The following is a 16,890-nucleotide window of genomic DNA, read 5'->3' as shown; positions in this document are numbered from 1 at the left end:
AATACAGGCCACTAAACGCTTAGTCTGTCCCCAGAAGGACCCGTAACATGCTCCTCGTTCCCTAAGACCTGTCTCCAGTAGAGACTACGGCTTGCCCTTCTCTCTCTGGTGAAGGCTACACAGGTCAAGGAGCAGGATGGGTGTTCCCATCCCTGATGGCTGCCTCCACTCAGGGAAGCGCCCTGCTCCTGTGAGCCTCATGACAGTTTTCTGGGTCACCTCCAGCCTTCCTAGTGACTGTTCTCTCCCCAAGATGCCTTCGTCCCTTTCCTTGCAGAGTTCTCCTGTATTCCAGGTCCTTCCATTGTCCTGACTGACCCTGGCATCCCTGTGAATGACTGGTGTGTTGCTCTGACCTACCCCTCCATGACTGTGATCTGAAGATTCTCACCTCCACTCCACTCGAGTCACCCATGGCCTGGCCTGGCCCAGCCCTGGCACCCCCTGGACTGCTGCACCTCTGATCCTACAGGCATAGGCAGCCCTTGAAGCCCACCGCTGGCTCTCCTCGTAGCTTCTCGCCCTCTTGTCCCTACCACATGGTCCTCTGAGCCCCAACTGCACTGAGGGTCCTGAGGGTCCTTCTGCCTCACCCACCTAAGTTGTCTTGGATCCTTGGTTTTTACTCTGTCCAGCTCAGATCCCAAAGATGCCGACCAAGCCCTTGCCTGAGAGCCTCCCACCACCCCTGCACTGGGGCCGTGCCCTGCGCAGATCTGGCTTTCTGTCTCCTCCATCATGCTGAGCACACATTTGCTCATCTATTTCCTTTAAACTCATGACTACACCCCTTCTCCGTGGGCTCCTGCGCTGCACAGCAGCCTCCTCATCTCCCACTTCCTTGAGTATTTCCTGTTCCTCCTCTCTTCTTGGTGGGTCACACAGATGCCTGCAGGGGCTGACCCTCAGGGGCAGGGGAAGGGCACGGGAAGGGCAGGGGAAAGGCAGAGTATGGGGAGGCAAAAGTAAGTAGACGTTCAGGTTTGCTGCAGGAATTTCTACTCCAGTATCCAGAGAGCTTGCAGGAAATGAATTAAAATTCTTTAGGCACTGTGATTTTGCAGATGAAAACTTAAAATTTTATGTCAAAGGTCTCCAAGAAGAGCAGGTGTGCACAGGCCTGTGTGGGGCTATCCGTTAGTTATTCATTCAGTCATCATGCAGCAAATACTTATTACTGTCCTAGGGACAGGGAATACAGAAATGAACATGATAGATTCATTCCCTACTGTATTAGTCAGGGTTCTCTAGAGGGACAGAACGAATAGGGTAGATACATTAAGTAGTGTTAACTCACACAGTCACAAAGTCCCACAGTAGGCCGTCTGCAAGCTGAGGAGCAAGGAAGCCAGTCTTAGTCCCATAGCTGAAGAACTTGGAGTCTGATGTTCAAGGGCAGGAAGCATCCAGCACGGGAGAAAGATGGAGGCTGGGAGGCTAAGCCAGTCTAGTCTTTTCACGATTTTCTGCCTGCTTTATATTTTGGGAGCTGATTAGGTGGTGCCACCCAGATGAAGGGTGGGTCTGCCTGTCCCAGCCCACTGACCCAAATGTTAATCTCCTTTGGCAACACCCTCACAGACACACCCAGGATCAATACTTTGGATCCTCCAATCCAATCAAGTGGACACTCAGTATTAACCATCACACCTACCCTCATGGAATGTAGATTCTAAGTAGGGAAGACAGACAATAAGCAAAAAAGAAATGAAAAATTCCAATAATGACAGGTGCTAGGAATAGAGTTAGGGAAAGTGAGTGTCTATGGGGAAGAGTGAATATTCAGGTGAGCAGGAAAGACCTCTTGTGCAGATGAAATCTGGGCAATAGCAGAAAGATCAGAGGGACTCAGTCACATGTAACTGGGGGTTTGAGATTCAGGAGTGGCATACATTTTAGGCCAGGAAAGGACAAGTGCACAGGCCCTGAGGCTGGGACCGGCTGGGCAAAGCTACAATAGTAGGGAAGAAAGAACAGCCTGGCTGGACGTGACTGGGAGGAGTGAGCTGGGAGGGGAGGATGGAGAGGAGCAGGTGAAGGTCAGATGCGGAAGGACCCATAGGGCAAATGAGGAGTCTGGGTTCACCATAAGTTCAGCTGGAACATTTTGAATGGACAATGCCAGGAGTGGCTACTTTTTGAAGAACCTCTGTACAGTTCTGAGGTTGGTGTAGGCTGTGTCTCCTGGGGTGAAACTCTCTGGCCATCGTTAACTCCTCTGTGTTTTTCTGACTGTGCCGCACCCTAGGCACTAGGACACCGGGCTTCCCGGGGAAGGCACAGTCCTGCGCTGTGACCCTGGAGATCCATTCCTCATTGGGCCCACACCCAATGCTGCGGGGGGAAAGGCGGGACCTGGGATGCTGGAAAGGGGTACTCAGGAGGAGCTTGGGCACCCACCACGATCCCTGTTCTGCTTGAAGCCTGGCAGTTCTGTCCATTCCACCAGCTCTGGTCAAAGACGGTGCTTCTGAAAGTCGAATCTGAAAACTTACATGACAGCACTCCCCAGTGTGGGTAAGATGATTCCCCTTAGGGATTACTGTGGCTTAAATGTTCATGTCCCCTCCACAATTCATGTTGAAACTTAATCCCCAGTGCAACTGTATTAAGAGGTGGGGCCTTGAGGAGGTGATTGAATCATAAGGCTCTACCCTCCTGCCCTTAGAAGCCAGGCTTCAGAGTGCGTTCAGCCCTTTGCCCTTCTGCTATATGAGGATGCAGTGTTCAAGGCACCATCTGGCAACAGAAACCGGGCCCTTGTCAGACACCAAGTCTTGCTCTTGGACTTCCCAGCCTCCAGAACTGTGAAAAAAAATTGTTTATTATTTATAAATGACCCAGTCTCAGGTATTTTGGTATAGCATCACAAATGGACTAAGACAGGGATCATAGGCTTGAGGGCTTCATTACTGAAGGGTCTTGTTCCCTAAAGTTATTATTCTTTAAGAAACTTCATGGTGTGGTGACCTCATGCAGCTTGGGTGCTTGACTTGGGGAAGTATGTTCACCATGTGGACGTTTGCTCTTCTTTCGGAGGATTCTTCTCTCCCATTATTACTAAGCTTTGGAATGTACTGGCTGCTCGAGGCTGAGAATGTTTGATTAAACAAATTGCTCATTCCAGGTTAATTGGATTTCAAGGAAATCAATTGGATTTAGGAGGGAAAACGTCAGAGGAAGACACGTGACCTACAAGAAAGACAACATGAGGGACAGGGGCTCCTGCACAAACTGGTTCCTGCTCTGTGCAGGCCACTTCCCATTTCTGAGACTGGGCAAGGGTTTGGCTTGGAGCTTTTAGAATCTCTTTTAAGCTATGAGATGCATAACCTAATTGTCAGTGGAATAATTGAAATTTTTTTCCTCTAAAACATTCATCATTTATAAAATGGTTTTTTTTTTTTTTTTTCTTTTTTGAGATAGGGTCTCACTTTGTTACCCAGGCTGAAATGCAGTGGCACAGCCACAGCTCAACTGCAGCTGTGACCTCTCTGGCTCAAGTGATCTTCCCACCTCAGCCTCCTGCAATTAGCTGGGACTACAGGTGTGAGGCACCATGCCCAGCTAATGTTTGTATGTTTTTGTAGATAGATGGTTTTGCCATGTTGTCCAGGCTGGTCTTGAACTCCTGGACTCAAGCAATCTGCCCACCTCAGCCTTCCCAAGTGTTGGGATTACAGGCACGAGCCACTGCACCCAGCCTGGATTTGCATATTCTTAGTACAGTTGGACAATAATATTTGGAAACAGTCGTTCCCACAGGAGATCTTTGAGCCTTATGTTCAGCAAAGGGTCAGTTCTGACTCTGAAAGTGAGCAGAGCTCAGGGGGGCCAGGTGCTGGGGAGTGATGCCATCAGCACCAGGGCAGGCCTGTTGTCGTTTCCAGCTGCAGAGTGCACTTGTGAGAGGGACAGACTCTTCCCAGTGTCTGTCCTGATTCCCTTCTGTCCAGACTGCGTTTTGGTCCCTTTTCATCCACAAATAAACTCTTTTCCCCATCTCTGGGCTGTGTAGGACCCTCGGCCTCCCTCGGGAGATCTGCTTGTGTTTTATACACACGAAGGTCTGCGTTTGGGGCTTGTTCCTCCCCACAAAGGATGCACGTGGAGGCTGCTCAGCAGTTGCGGGAGGGAGGCCCCCTTTACTACCTGCCTGCACTTCTCTGCCAAGGCACACCCAGGCCTCCTGGCCTGCGGATGAGAATCATGCTCTTTGTTGCCGGTGATATCCCTCAGAAAGCTTCCAACTGGTTCTGCTCTGAGAGTGGGGCACTCTGATGAGGAGATGCCCTCAGTCTGCTGGTCAAACCCAGCTCTTCTCAGGGCAGCCGCCAGGGCAACAGCAACGACACCAGCGGAGAAGCTGAAATTTCCCAAGCACAATGGTAAATTCTGTATGTCAGTGTGACTGGGCCAAGGGACAGCCACAGACCTGGTAAAACACTGTTCCTGGGTGGGTCTGTGAGGGTGTTCCGCGAGAGATGAGCATTTAAATCAGTAAGGAAGAGCCACTCTCACCAGCGGGCAGGTGTCATCCAGTCCACTGAGGGCTTGAGGAGAACGAAAAGGCCGAGGAAGGGTAAATCCTCCCACTTCCTGAGCTGGGACGTTCATCTTCTTTGCCCCTTGAATCCTGTCCATCCAGGTTCCCGGGCCCTCAGACCCCGGGACTTACAGAAGCGGTGCCTTCTCCCCAGGCCTTCTTCAGACGCAGACTGGGAATCACGCCACCAGCTCCCTGGCTCTCAGCCTCCAGGCTCAGGCTGAACTGCAAGCACTGGCTTTCCTGGGTCTCCAGCTTGCAGCCCACAGATGCTGGCCTCCTCGGCCTCCAGAATTATGTGAGCCAATTCCCCTAAGTGCCCTCAGTCTCTCTGTCTCTCTCTCCCTCTCTCCATTTATCGTACTGGTTCTGTTTCTCTGGAGAACCGTAAAACACCGAGAGAGAGAACCCCAGAAGCAGACCAGACTCAGAGGGAGAAGGAAGCGGTCTGGCCTGGCTCAGAGGCGGGATCTGGCTGGTTACGTGGGACTCCTTTCCGCCCCTGGAAATGCAATTTTTACAGGACTTGGGGGTGTTTGGGTGAGAGGTGAGGAAAAAGTTACCAACTCCCCAGGTCCAGAAATTGAGTGACACGATGAACACTGAGTAAAGTAACTCAGTAACTCAGCTTGGTGAGCGGCCCCGTGGGAGTGAATCATGCAGAATTTTCCACGCAGAATACAGCCCCTGTCGCCGAGGTTACACGGCAAAGCTCAACCCACTGCTGCTGGACCCATCTGCTGGCCTCTCTCTCATCTGCACCACGTGGCCCCTGGCTCCCATCACCCCCCATACTCCTGAAAAGCTGCTACACATGCGCCGCCCCTGAGGGACACCCATCAGGCTGAGAACAAGCAGCAGCTGCTTCCATAACCGCACTGTGCCTGGGTCTCTTTGCTGACTTGGGGAGGGGGCACAGGTTACATGTCAGAGGGTCCGGAGGCTTCGAGGTGGACATGGTACCCTGGAGAAGGGTGTCGGAAGGAACCATCTCAGGCCCAGGCCCAATTCCTGTCCTGCCGCCAAAAGCAGGTTGACGCTGAGGCGTCTCTGCCCTGTCCTCGGAGCCTCAGTCTCCCATCTGTTAAGAGAGTTTGAGCTGCTGCCTCCAGATGTGTTCACCACTGAGGAAAGTGCTGCCGCAGCCTGCTGGAGGTAGAGTCAATAGCTTAATGCCAGTGATTAACAAACAACGTGTAACATGTTCTGAGAAATAAATAATATTGCTCATGATTTGCTGCTGGGGCTGAGATGAGAAGTTTATCTGGGAAAAGCATTGCTGACGGCAAAGGCGGGATTCTGATCATTATCCTCCATACCTATGAGTCCTAGGCCTCTGCTAGGGGCTCAGGGGGCAGAGACAAGCACAGGTCCAGCTCTCAGGGGCCCACAAAAGCCCTGAGAAGAACAAGGTCTCGGAATGTCAGAGAAGTGCAGTGGCCACGGTTTGGAGCTGCGCACACACGTGGGCTGTGGGCAGTCAAGCCAGGCTGAGAAGGGGGCTTAGAGGCCATGCTGAGGAACACGACCCCCATCCTGCAGCCCTGGGGGGAGCCCTGCCAAGGTGAGGTGGAGTCCAGTGTTCCCGTGGGAACACCCCCTCATCTAACTCTCCTTCAGCCCTTGGTCAGCAAAGTTCAAACCTGCCTCCACCTCACTTAACATTGTGTATGGCATTAAATTCCTCCAAGTCCAGTTTTTCTTATCTCTAGGATGGAGGTAGTAGGACCCACCTGATAGGGCTATTTTGAGGATTAAATGAGATGTTGAAGAGAAATGTTTAAGTCTCTCTTAATTCAGAGCGTTAAGTTGAGCCTGAAGCTGCCTCCTTACATGTTTTAAGACCAGCCTAAAGAATTCTCCGTATACAGTGAACTGTAACCTAAATAGTTACAGCTATGGGTACAAGAGTAGGTTACAGCTTGTTTGTAGGATACAGCTTGGGCGCTGTCCTAGGTGTGTAAACAGGCTGTAACCTACTCTTGTACCAATCACTGAATTTCAGCCAATCAAAGGTGGCCAACAGCTCAAACGCTGTTCAAAATAAGGCAAGTGCCAAGCTGTAACCAATCCAGCTGTTTTTGCATCTGACTTCCATTTTCTGTACGTCACTTTCCTTTTTCTGTCCACAAATCTTCAACCACGAGGCAGCGCCGCAGCCTCTCAGCCTTTCTAGTTTAAGGGCTGCCTGATCCGCAAATCATTCTTTGCTCAATCAAACTCTCTCAAATGTAATTTGTCTAAGGTTTTCTTTTAACGAGATAAATACGATAAAAGACACACATTTCTCCCGTAAGGACTGTGCACACCTTCCAATCAGTAGAGTGCTTACCAGTAAGAATGAAAGAAAACTGTCTGAGCAAATGCATTCCTGCAGCTTTTGTAGGTTTTATCAATATTTCATCAAAATTAGAACTCTTCTACTGCTGAAGTCTTTTTGTTGTTTCAGTTGCTTTTCAAACACTTTATATAATTGCACAAGGCATAAATCTATAAATAATATGCAAATATACAGCTTAAAATTGAACTTGATAAAAAGATTCAACAGTAAGTTTATGAGGGACTTCTGGTAACCAAATATTTCTTTTTTCTTTTCTTTTTTTTTTTTTTTTTTTGAGACTGAGTCTCGCTCTGTCACCCAGGCTGGAGTGCAGTGGTGCCATCTCGGCCTACTGCAACCTCCGCCTCCCGGGTTCAAGCAATTCTCCTGTCTCAGCCTCCTGAATAGCTGGGATTACATACGTGCACCACCATACCTGGCTAAGTTTCTGCATTTTTAGTAGAGATGGGGTTTTGCCATGTCAGCCAGGCTGGTCTCGAACTCCTGGGCTCAAGTGATCCACCCGCCTTGGCCTCTCAAAGTGCTGGGATTACAGGCATGCGCCACTGCACCTGGCTGAGACTTTTTCTTTAAAGAGCATTTTATTCAAACTCGGAAACGGTATATCTTGATGTTTACTCTACCAACTCACTTGATTATTTTACCATTTAGATTTGATTGTAAAAGAAAAATCTCATAGTCATAGTGGCTTAAACAAGATAGAAGTTGATATATCTTTTACACTCAAGAAGTCTAGAGTTGGGATAGTTTGTATGCCCACAGTGTCATCTTGTTCTAGAAAACTTCCTTTCCCCAACGTCATCTCAGGGCTCAAGATGGCTACTGGAGCTCCAGCTCTTCTATCTGTATTCCAGGAAAAAGGAAGAATGATGTAAAGGGTGTGCATCTCACTACATCCCCTTGGCTACAGCTTAATCACTGCCTGCCTGCAAAGGAAGCTGGGAAATGTAGTTCTTATTCCAAATGGCCACATACTTTGCTGAACATCAAGGATTCTTGTTCCGGAGTAATGAATATTGAGACCACCTCAGACTCTATCCCTGTCATCTACTTTCTTAGAATTTTTAGTAAAATGATTCCTGCTAGTTTATTTTCTGAAGACTTGTATAAAACACAATGTTTTTATTTTGTTACGTTCTATTCACAGGGAAGTTGTACTAACGCTTAACTCATTAAGAGAGTGACCACATGTAACTCAAGAGTTAAAGCACAAAAAACTTAGAAGAATGTCTGAGAACATGTCCCACCAATGAGCTGTGGCTGGAAGGTCCAGAGGGAACATCTTCAGTTCTTACCACGAGCCCACCTGAGCCTGGGGGGCCAGCTGCACTCTACTTTGGCTCTCAAATTCCTGTGTGATCCTTTATTCCTTCCCTGCACAAACTTCTTCAGCAACTCTCCTGAGTCCAGGAGCTGGAGGGGAAGGCACGGGAGAGCAGATGCGAACAGGGAATGTAGGTCACACAACTGTGGCAAAACCCTGTGCAGCACATCTGTTGAGTGTGTTCTCCCACCCCACCCTTCTGTCCCTTCTGATCCCCAGGAGGGACACAAGGAAGCTGGCCACCCAGCCTGCTGGGGCATTACTCTGTCTGCAGCTGGCAGGGCTGGGGGTGTGACTCACTCACTGTCCTGGGTGGCCCTATTTGCCGCTCAGGGTATCGTGTGAGACTCTGGCTTCGACCCGGCTTCCCACATTGACTCTGGGAAGGCACCTAGAACATCTACAAACTCAAAGCTGAACTTCCCTCAGCGCATCAGGAACAGCTGGATCTGTTAAAATGTGGGAATGAAGTTTGGGAACAGATTTCCAAGGCCTTTCTATAGGGCTCTGCATTTGCACATGAACCTCTTTTTTTTTTTTAGACAGAGTCTTGCTCTTGTTTCCCAGGCTGGAGTGCAGTGGCATGATCTCGGCTCACTGCAACCTCTGCCTCCTGAGTAGCTGGGATTATAGGCACCCTCCACCACATCCGGCTAATTTTATATTTTTAGTAAAGATGGGGTTTCACCATGTTGGTCAGGCTGGTCTTAAACTCCTGATCCGCCCGCCTCGGCCTCCCAAAGTGCTGGGATTACAGGTGTGAGCCACCGCGCCCGGCCACATGAACCTCTTCTAAGTAAATACTGACTTCCCAGCCCCTCAGATTCCTGGGAGATCAGACGGTCTGTTTAATGCTGCAGTTGTATCTTTGAAGGAAAGCTTTATGCCAGCTTCTGTTCACTCCCATCTAGCCATTGAGCCATAGAATGATTAACATAATTATTGTCCTTAACAGAAACTGCAGTTCTGTGGGAGGGTGAGCAGAAGTGACGTGTGACATCCCTGGGCTTCACTTTCTTGAGCTGGGTAATTACAGACCTTACCTTCTGTCCCACCAATATCTTCAGAACCAGGGTTTCTCCACAGTCCCTTTCAAACTGGTTTTTGCCTACTCAGCCCTCATGTTCTAAGGAATCTCCAGCCCAACTGCCAAAGAAAGCCCAGGCTCCCAACTCACGCAATGGTCGAGGACACTGCACCTGCTGCTTTGCTCATCTCCCGCCGGTGCACGAGCTCCCTGCCTTCCTAATCCCAAACAGAACCATCTTTAACCATACCCTGGCCCACTCCATCTGAAACAAGGCTTCGCCAGAACTGCCGATAGCCTCACATCCTCTTCAAAAGGTGGCTTCGGGTTGTGTGGGAATGAAAGGACACACGTATGGTGTTTACTAGCATGCAGACATTTAGTGAACCTTTGTCCCTGATTCTGTCCCCCACCCCCTAAGGCTGTGAAAAGGATCCTATTTTCCCTGCCCTGCAACAGGGTGTTGTTCCTCCTCCAACAACATGTGCTTCCGAAGCCCACACATCCCTCCCGCTCTTGTCTGCCTACAGCTTGGACTTCTCTTTCCTCACTTCCGGGCTTGTCTTGCTTCTCCAGCCTCTTCACCACACATGAGGGCATTCCTGATTGCACTCCAGCTATGGGGGACCCCATTCCTGTAATCTAGCGGTTTCCAAACACGGGTGCACACTGGAGGCAGCTGGAGAGTGTCTCATACCTCCTGCTGCTTGGGCTTTATTCTAGAAACCAATTCGGGGAATCTCTGGGGGGTGGGGCCTGAGCAATTTCATGTTAGAAGCACATCACGTGGTTCTAACGTACAGCCAGGTTCTTAGTTCATGGGCTAATCTATTTCACTTTGGTACTGAGGTGAAAAATGTGTATGAAACAGTGCTTGCCCAATTATTTTCCTTAATCTTCTGAGACAAGTGGTCACTTCATGGAACCATCACCACAATCCAGTTTTAGAACAGCTCTCAAAGAATATCTGTATAATCACATCAAGATTTGGAGAACAATTATCACTGAATTCTAACCTCTCTACTAGCGTGAATCTCATATGAGGTGGCTGATGAATTTCATTAGTCTAGGTCTAAGTGCTTAGGCTCATCCATCCCTTTTAATTTTGTTCTGGTTCTGCCACTCACTAGCTATGTGAGCCTGAGAAATCATTTCCCCTCTTGAGTCTGTTTCCTCACCAGAAAAATGGAATGATAGGAATGTCCACTCCTCAGGGTTGTTATGAGGAATGGAGATCAGAGACGTGGAGCCCAAATGCCTTTCAGTTGGATCTTTCAAGGAAACAGAGGCGTGTGGGCAGAGCCTTCCCACCACCAGTCCACATGCTACTAAGAGACAAGTCTGGGTTTCAGTCAACTCAGCCTAAATTCCAGGCTGAGTTGGGAATGAAGTTTGGGAACTTTGGGAATGAAGTGAGAAGGAAATTTGGGAACAGATTTCCAAAGCCTTTCTACAGGGCACTGCATTTGCACATGAACCTCTTCTCAGTACATACTGACCTCTCCAGCCCTCAGATTCCTGGGAGAGCAGATGGTGTCATTGTCTAATGCTGCAGTTGCAACTTTGAGGGAAAGCAAGTCTCTCTATATTTGAACTACAGTTGTCCATAGCTCACAAGCAGGAACTTCACAGTCTTTTTTACAGAATGAATAAACCTAGTTCATACAGAGCAAATTTTCTGATTCAGAGCAGGTTTATGGGTTATCACAGGTAGGCATACCTGTCTCCTCCCTGAACATAGCTTTGCACTTAAAATGGCACATAGTAACCACTCAGTAAGCAGGGCAGCCAGTGTGGTTTATTTTATTTCCTTCCTGCTGGGCACAGGAAGCTCTCACAGGGCTAGGGTTCAAGCTGGCTTCCACAGAGGGTGGTCACGTGCATGTGGGCCTGAGGCCAGCCCCAGGTCAGGTCCTGATCCCCGGTCCTCAGATGCTTCCACTCAGGCTTGAAGCAGGAGTCTGATGGCAGCAGCTCCTGAGAGCCCTTGCCAATGCCCAGCTCCATCCAGAGCCAGCCCAGCCCAGGGAGGCTGCACGGGGCAAGCGACAGGTGGCTGACTCAGCAGCAGCCATGGGGCTGGAGTGCCTTCCTGATGCCAGTGGCCAGGGCTTGTGGCGTGGGGGTCTCTGCAGTGCAGCTTACAGGCAGGCCCTGGGCGGCCAGCGCGCGAGCCGTAGTGGGGCCGATGGCTGCAAACTGTAAAGACAGAAGAGAAAACAGGGCTTCAGCACACTAACAGGGGCTGGGGCAGCAGGCGGCTGGATGTGGAGGGGGCGTCAGCCAGCCTTTCGGTTGGACGTTACTGCTCATGTTTATATAAACGACAACACTGCCCGATTCGAGCCCAGCTTCTGAGCGCGCAAAATACCTCTGCATCCACGCTCTCATCACCGTCTCTCTGCCACCCTGAGCGACAGCACACTGTTCCCAGGCTCAGGTGAGGGGCAGGGACGTGAAGGCCCCAGGCTGGTGCTCACCATCGTGGCTGCATCGGTGCAGTCCTTCCTCAGAAGCTCTAGCTGCAGACAGTTCTGCTTTGAGTGGCGGGGGCCCTATCTGATCAAGGGGAGGAGGGTGTGGCAGGGGCAGTGACTGAATCCCCAGGAAAGCAGACTATCAAGGTCAGGGCTCTGTGGCCACAGGGTTGGGATTTAAATCCCAGCTCCACAGGACAATGACCTTGGCCCATGGCCCATCCTCTCTGGCCTCCATCTCCTCATCCATAAAAAGAAAAGATAACCGGACTCTTCACCGGGCTGCTGTGGGGATTAAATGAGGTGACAGGTGTGAACCACTTGGCCTGGCCCAGAGATAAGCTCGATGACCGTCATGGGCTGCTGCCTATGTTGTCGTGATCCTTCCAAATCAGCCAATCCGGGGCACTGGCCTCATCCACAGGACACCTCTCTCTGAACAAGCACCACAGGCTCGATGGTTCTGTGCAGAGCCTCGCCTGAGATGGGGCACTGCTTCTGTCCCAGCTCTGCCCCGCTAGCTGTTATTAGTACAAGTCCCTTAGCCTCTCTGTTCCTCACCTATAAAAGGGGCACAGTCACCCTGGCCTCAGAGGGCTAGTGTGGTGGTTAAATGAGAGAAGGTCCTCATCCCCTACTCTCCTCTGCATTGAGACTGTGGACCCCGAAGCTGTTTGGGAGCAGGGGAGCATCCAACAGTGGCAGCCCCTGCCCAGCACTCCGCTTCATCCTCCCTCCCAGCAAGTGAGCAGCAGGCCAGGTGGTAGTGGAGTTAACAAGCCACCTGTACCTCTGCATAACTCGGATGCTGCAGGCCTGAGGCTCCTTCCTCCAGCTGAGTCAGAACGAGGGGAGGGAGGCCACTGTCCTGCACAGGCCCCACTCCCACCCTGCCTACAGTACTGCCCTGCTAAGCACCCATTGCTTAGGAAACTCCCTGAGGAAAAAATAAAGTTGGACCCCTACCTCACACAACACACAAAAATCAATTCAAAACAGATCAAATACCTAAGTTCAGAGCTAAAACTATACAACTCCTAAAAGGAAACATAGGAATAAACCTTCAAAACACTGAATTAAAGCAACACTAAATTAATGGTTTCTTGGATACAACACCCAAAGCACAACTAACAAAAGAAAAAAACCAATAAATTGAACTTTATCAAAATTGAAAACCTTCTGTGCTTCAAAAAAATAAAAAAATAAAAAAATAAAAAAATAAAAAGTAAAAAGACAACTTACAGAATGGGAGAACATTTTTACAAATCATATGTCCGATAAAAAATTTGTATTCAGAGGCCAGGCGCAGTGGTTCACACCTGTAATACAAACACTTTGGCAGGCCAAGGCAGGCGGATCACCTGAGGTCAGGAGTTCAAGACCAGCCTGGCCAACATGGTGAAACCCCATCTCTACTAAAAATACAAAAATTAGCCAGGCGTGGTGGCATGCACCTCTAATCTCAGCTACTCAGGAGGCTGAGGCAGGAGAATAGCTGGAACCCCGGAGGCGGAGGTTGCAGTGAGCTGAGACTGTGTCACTGCACTCCAGCCTGGGCAACAGAGAGAGACACTGTCTCACAAAAAAAAAAAAAAAAAAAAATTGTATTCAGAATAAGGAATTCTGGCAATTCAACAATAAAAAGACAAATAACCTGGGTTAAAAGTAGGCAAAGGATTTGAATAGATATTTCTTTAAAGAAGATATAAAAATGACCAACAAACACACAAAAAGATGCTCAACATCATTAGTCATTAGGGAAATCTAAATCAAATACATGCTGAGTAACCACTTTAGACCCACAAGGATGGCCATAATCAGAGACAGAAAAATAAGGACGTGGAGGATATGGAGAAATTGGAACCCTCATACATTGCTAGTGACAATGCTTTAAAATGGCACAACCACTTTGGAAAATAGCAGTAATTTGACCAAATGTTAAACAAAGTTACCTTAGATCTAGTAAATCTACTCCTGGATATACACCCAAGAGAAATGAAAACTTACGTCCACACAGAAAATTGTATTTGAATGTTCAGCATTATTTAATAGCCTGAAAGTGGAAAACAATCCAAACGTCCATCAACTAGTGAATGGGTAAATAAAACGGTCCTCAGCATGTACCATTATTTGGCAGTAAAAAGGGATGAAGTACTGGTACCTGCTACAACATGGATGAACCTTGAAAACACTATGCTAGTGAAAAGAGTCAGTTACAAAAGAACACATAGTGTATGATTCTATTAATACGAGATGTCTGGAATAGGTGAATCCATGGAGATGAAAAGCAGCTGAGTGGTTGCCAAGAAGTGGGAGGAATGAGGGAATGAGGGGTGGCTGCAAATGGGTACCGGGTTTCTCTTTGGGGTGATGATATGTCCTGGAACTAGACAGTGGTGACGGATGCACAAATTTGTGACTATCATAAAAATCATGTTGAAGTTTACATATTGGGCTGGGCATGGTGGCTCACACCTGTAATCCCTATATTTTGGGAGGCCAAGGTGGGAAGATTGCTTGAGGCCGGGAGTTTGAGATCAGCCTGGGCAACATAGTGAGACCCCATCTCTAAAAAAAAAATTAAAAAAAAATTTTTAAGTTTACATATTAAAATCATAAAAAGTAAATTTTATGGTTTGTGAATTACATCTCAATAAAGCTATTTAAAAATTTGAAAAAAAGAAACTCCCTGGGACTGGGAAACAGCAAATGGCAAACATGACTGTAGTCCTAGGGCAGGGTTACCAACAGTTTGGTGAAACGGCAGCTTTTTCACAGGAGCCTTTCACTCCTCTGTGTCAGCGAAGGCTCACACGACGGTGCCCCACAGAGCGGTACAGTCTTCCCCAGGCTAGGCGAGGGGGCCCAGCATCAATGTTCTTTCTCCATCCCTGGCACAAACTGAACGTGAATGCACCAGCCTGGCTGTGGGGGCAGCAGCCACATTCACAGCCTGGCTCTGCCACTGTGGTTAGCGACCACTACGTGTGAAGATACCCACCTCACAGGCTGCAAGGGCATTTTCCTGTACACAGGAAATTCAGTTGCTGCCATTAGTGTGGTGGTGGTGATTATGAATCTGCTTACCTACTGCTTTGGAGTGACATCTCTGTGGCATTTATAGACAAGTGCACCGTCTTCCCAAGTCAATGGTAAGTAGCAAGTTCAGGTCAGAGATCGCCCCTTCACCCCCTTTGATCTTCTGTGGTGCACCTGCATGTTGTGCAGTGCTGTACAAACAGTGGGTCCTACAGGGACTCCTGGGGAGGGAGGCTACTAGCAAATCTGAGGCTGAGCTGAGACAGAAAAGCCTAACTACCAACTCACGGACTAGGGCTGTGTCCTCTGTGAACCTTGAAAGCACCTCACTATCCAGCGCCAAGTCCCAGTGACGAGGGACGACTCACACCCCACACACAGTGCCTTCGTGGCCCCCAAGCAGTCCAGGGTCACTGTGAGCAAGGCCAGCTCTGTCACTTTCTCCTCCTCAGCAACGGCAGATTTAATGGCAGTTAACTACTGGCAGGCAGGGTAATCAATCACTGTAGGAAGAGGCGAGGGCGCTACTGAGAGCTCTCAGAGTGTCTGGAGGGCTGTAGAAACGGGTGTGACAGATGCAGGATAGGCACACACACTCAGCCCCCAGCTGCCATGGGTGTGGACAATGCAGGCAGCAGTCTATTCAGAAAGGCCTGAGTTCTTGGTTCACATGCTGAGTATCCATTTGTGCTTTTAAACATGCTTGCTTTGAAAGAAGATAGAGTATAAATCTTGTGTTCTTCCTCTAGGCAAACACTAAGAAGCCTGGGGAAAACTGTGTTAGGCTTATACCACCAGGCATCTCACAGCATTGTGTGACTCGGGGGTGGGTGGGTGGGGCAGGGGGGATGACTCCTACAGGTCTAGGATAGAGTCAGCATGACACACAGGGACAAGAACCAGAGCAGGACCAGCACCGTTTTACCCCTCCTGACCTGCAATATGAAGTAAGCGCTCACTGTGGACCAGCTGCCATGCTAAGCACTTTATGGGTCCTATCTCTTTAATCTTTCTTTTTCTTTCTTTCTTTTTTTTTTTTTTGGGCGGCGGGGGCAAGAGGGGGCAGAGATAGAGTTTCACTCTCGTTGCCCAGGCTGGAGTGCAGTGGTGCGATCTCGGCTCACTGCAACTTCAGTCTCCGGGGTTCAAGCAATTCTCCTGTCTCAGCCTCCCAAATAGCTGGGATTATAGGCGCATGCCACCACGCCTAGCTAATTTCTGTATTTTTAGTAGAGATGGGGTTTTCATCATATTGGTCAGGCTGGTCTGGAACTCCTGACCTCAGGTGACTGCCTGCCTCGGCCTCCCAAAGTGCTGGGATTCCAGGTGGGAGCCACCGCGCCTGGCCTCTCTAATCTTTCTAACCACAAGATTCAGATATTGTTTTTCTTTCTCAGTGGCCTGTGTGAGTCCTGGGCCTTCCAGTGACTCAACACACGACTTTGGCAAGTTGTTTAACCTCTCTGGGCCTCAGTGTCCTCACCTGTAATGAGGACCACTGACCTCTTTTTCTGGATACCCACCACTGGACTGGTGTGGGAATTATATCAGTTACTGCCCAGAAGTCCATCAACTGCTCAGCAGCTCCTGAGACCATGGCAAGGCACCACCATGGCTGACAATGTGGAATCAGTCTTCCCAGGTTCAAACTGCAGCTCTTCCTTCTCAGCAGCGTGACCTACAGACAGGCCATCTGATGTCTCTGAAAACTGGGAAAGCAGTGCGTACTCCCCACATGAGATGCACCTGTGAGAAGGCAGGTGAAGCCTTTTGCTCTTCCTGACTGCAGTGAGTGGCAGTTTCTGCCCTTGGGTTCTGGGTCACATCCTGCACCCTCTCCTCAGTCCCTCTGGAGCCAGTTCAAGGGTATTTCTATTACAGACACAAGAGTTGTGGTTATTTGTAGACTCATAATAAATACAGTCCCTAGTAAGTGTGAATGTAAACCCTTTAAAAGACATGAAAACGGTGACTGCTTTTAGAATAGATAATAATGGCAAACATAAGATGGAGGAAAGGAAGGAAAGGATGCTAACACCTGTACCAAGCCCTCAGCTAATTAAGGACTTTACTCAAATTCCCTCACGTAATTCTGAGACTCATCCTAAGCAGGGAAGACCATACATATGTCTATGA

The 16,890-nt window shown here is 49.0% G+C and overlaps 1 protein-coding gene across 6 annotated transcripts in view; it reads right to left on the bottom strand.

The window, feature by feature from the left end:
• Positions 1-5,313: 5,313 nt before the first annotated feature.
• The window catches only part of UROS (uroporphyrinogen III synthase), a 45,270-nt gene continuing 33,693 nt past the window's right edge, over positions 5,314-16,890 (bottom strand). Inside the window, exons 10-12 of one of the 6 annotated variants that reach the window (XM_017944428.3) lie at positions 15,885-15,890; positions 11,719-11,793; positions 11,015-11,437 (exon numbers count right to left, since the gene is read on the bottom strand). In XM_017944428.3, the coding sequence (XP_017799917.2) occupies positions 11,300-11,437; positions 11,719-11,793; positions 15,885-15,890 (219 nt within the window). In that variant the 3' untranslated portion in view covers positions 11,015-11,299. Of the gene's footprint in view, positions 5,696-7,982; positions 8,301-11,014; positions 11,438-11,462; positions 11,798-15,826; positions 16,627-16,890 lie in introns of those variants that run through there. The other 5 variants (XM_017944425.3, XM_021944082.2, XM_003904393.5 and 2 more) reach the window with 5 other exon arrangements.

The sequence above is a fragment of the Papio anubis genome, chromosome 11, assembly GCF_008728515.1.
Source record: "Papio anubis isolate 15944 chromosome 11, Panubis1.0, whole genome shotgun sequence".
In the NCBI taxonomy this organism is placed as follows: domain Eukaryota; kingdom Metazoa; phylum Chordata; class Mammalia; order Primates; family Cercopithecidae; genus Papio; species Papio anubis.
Note: the sequence above shows the minus strand (reverse complement) of the source record. Positions and strands in the feature narration are given on the sequence as shown.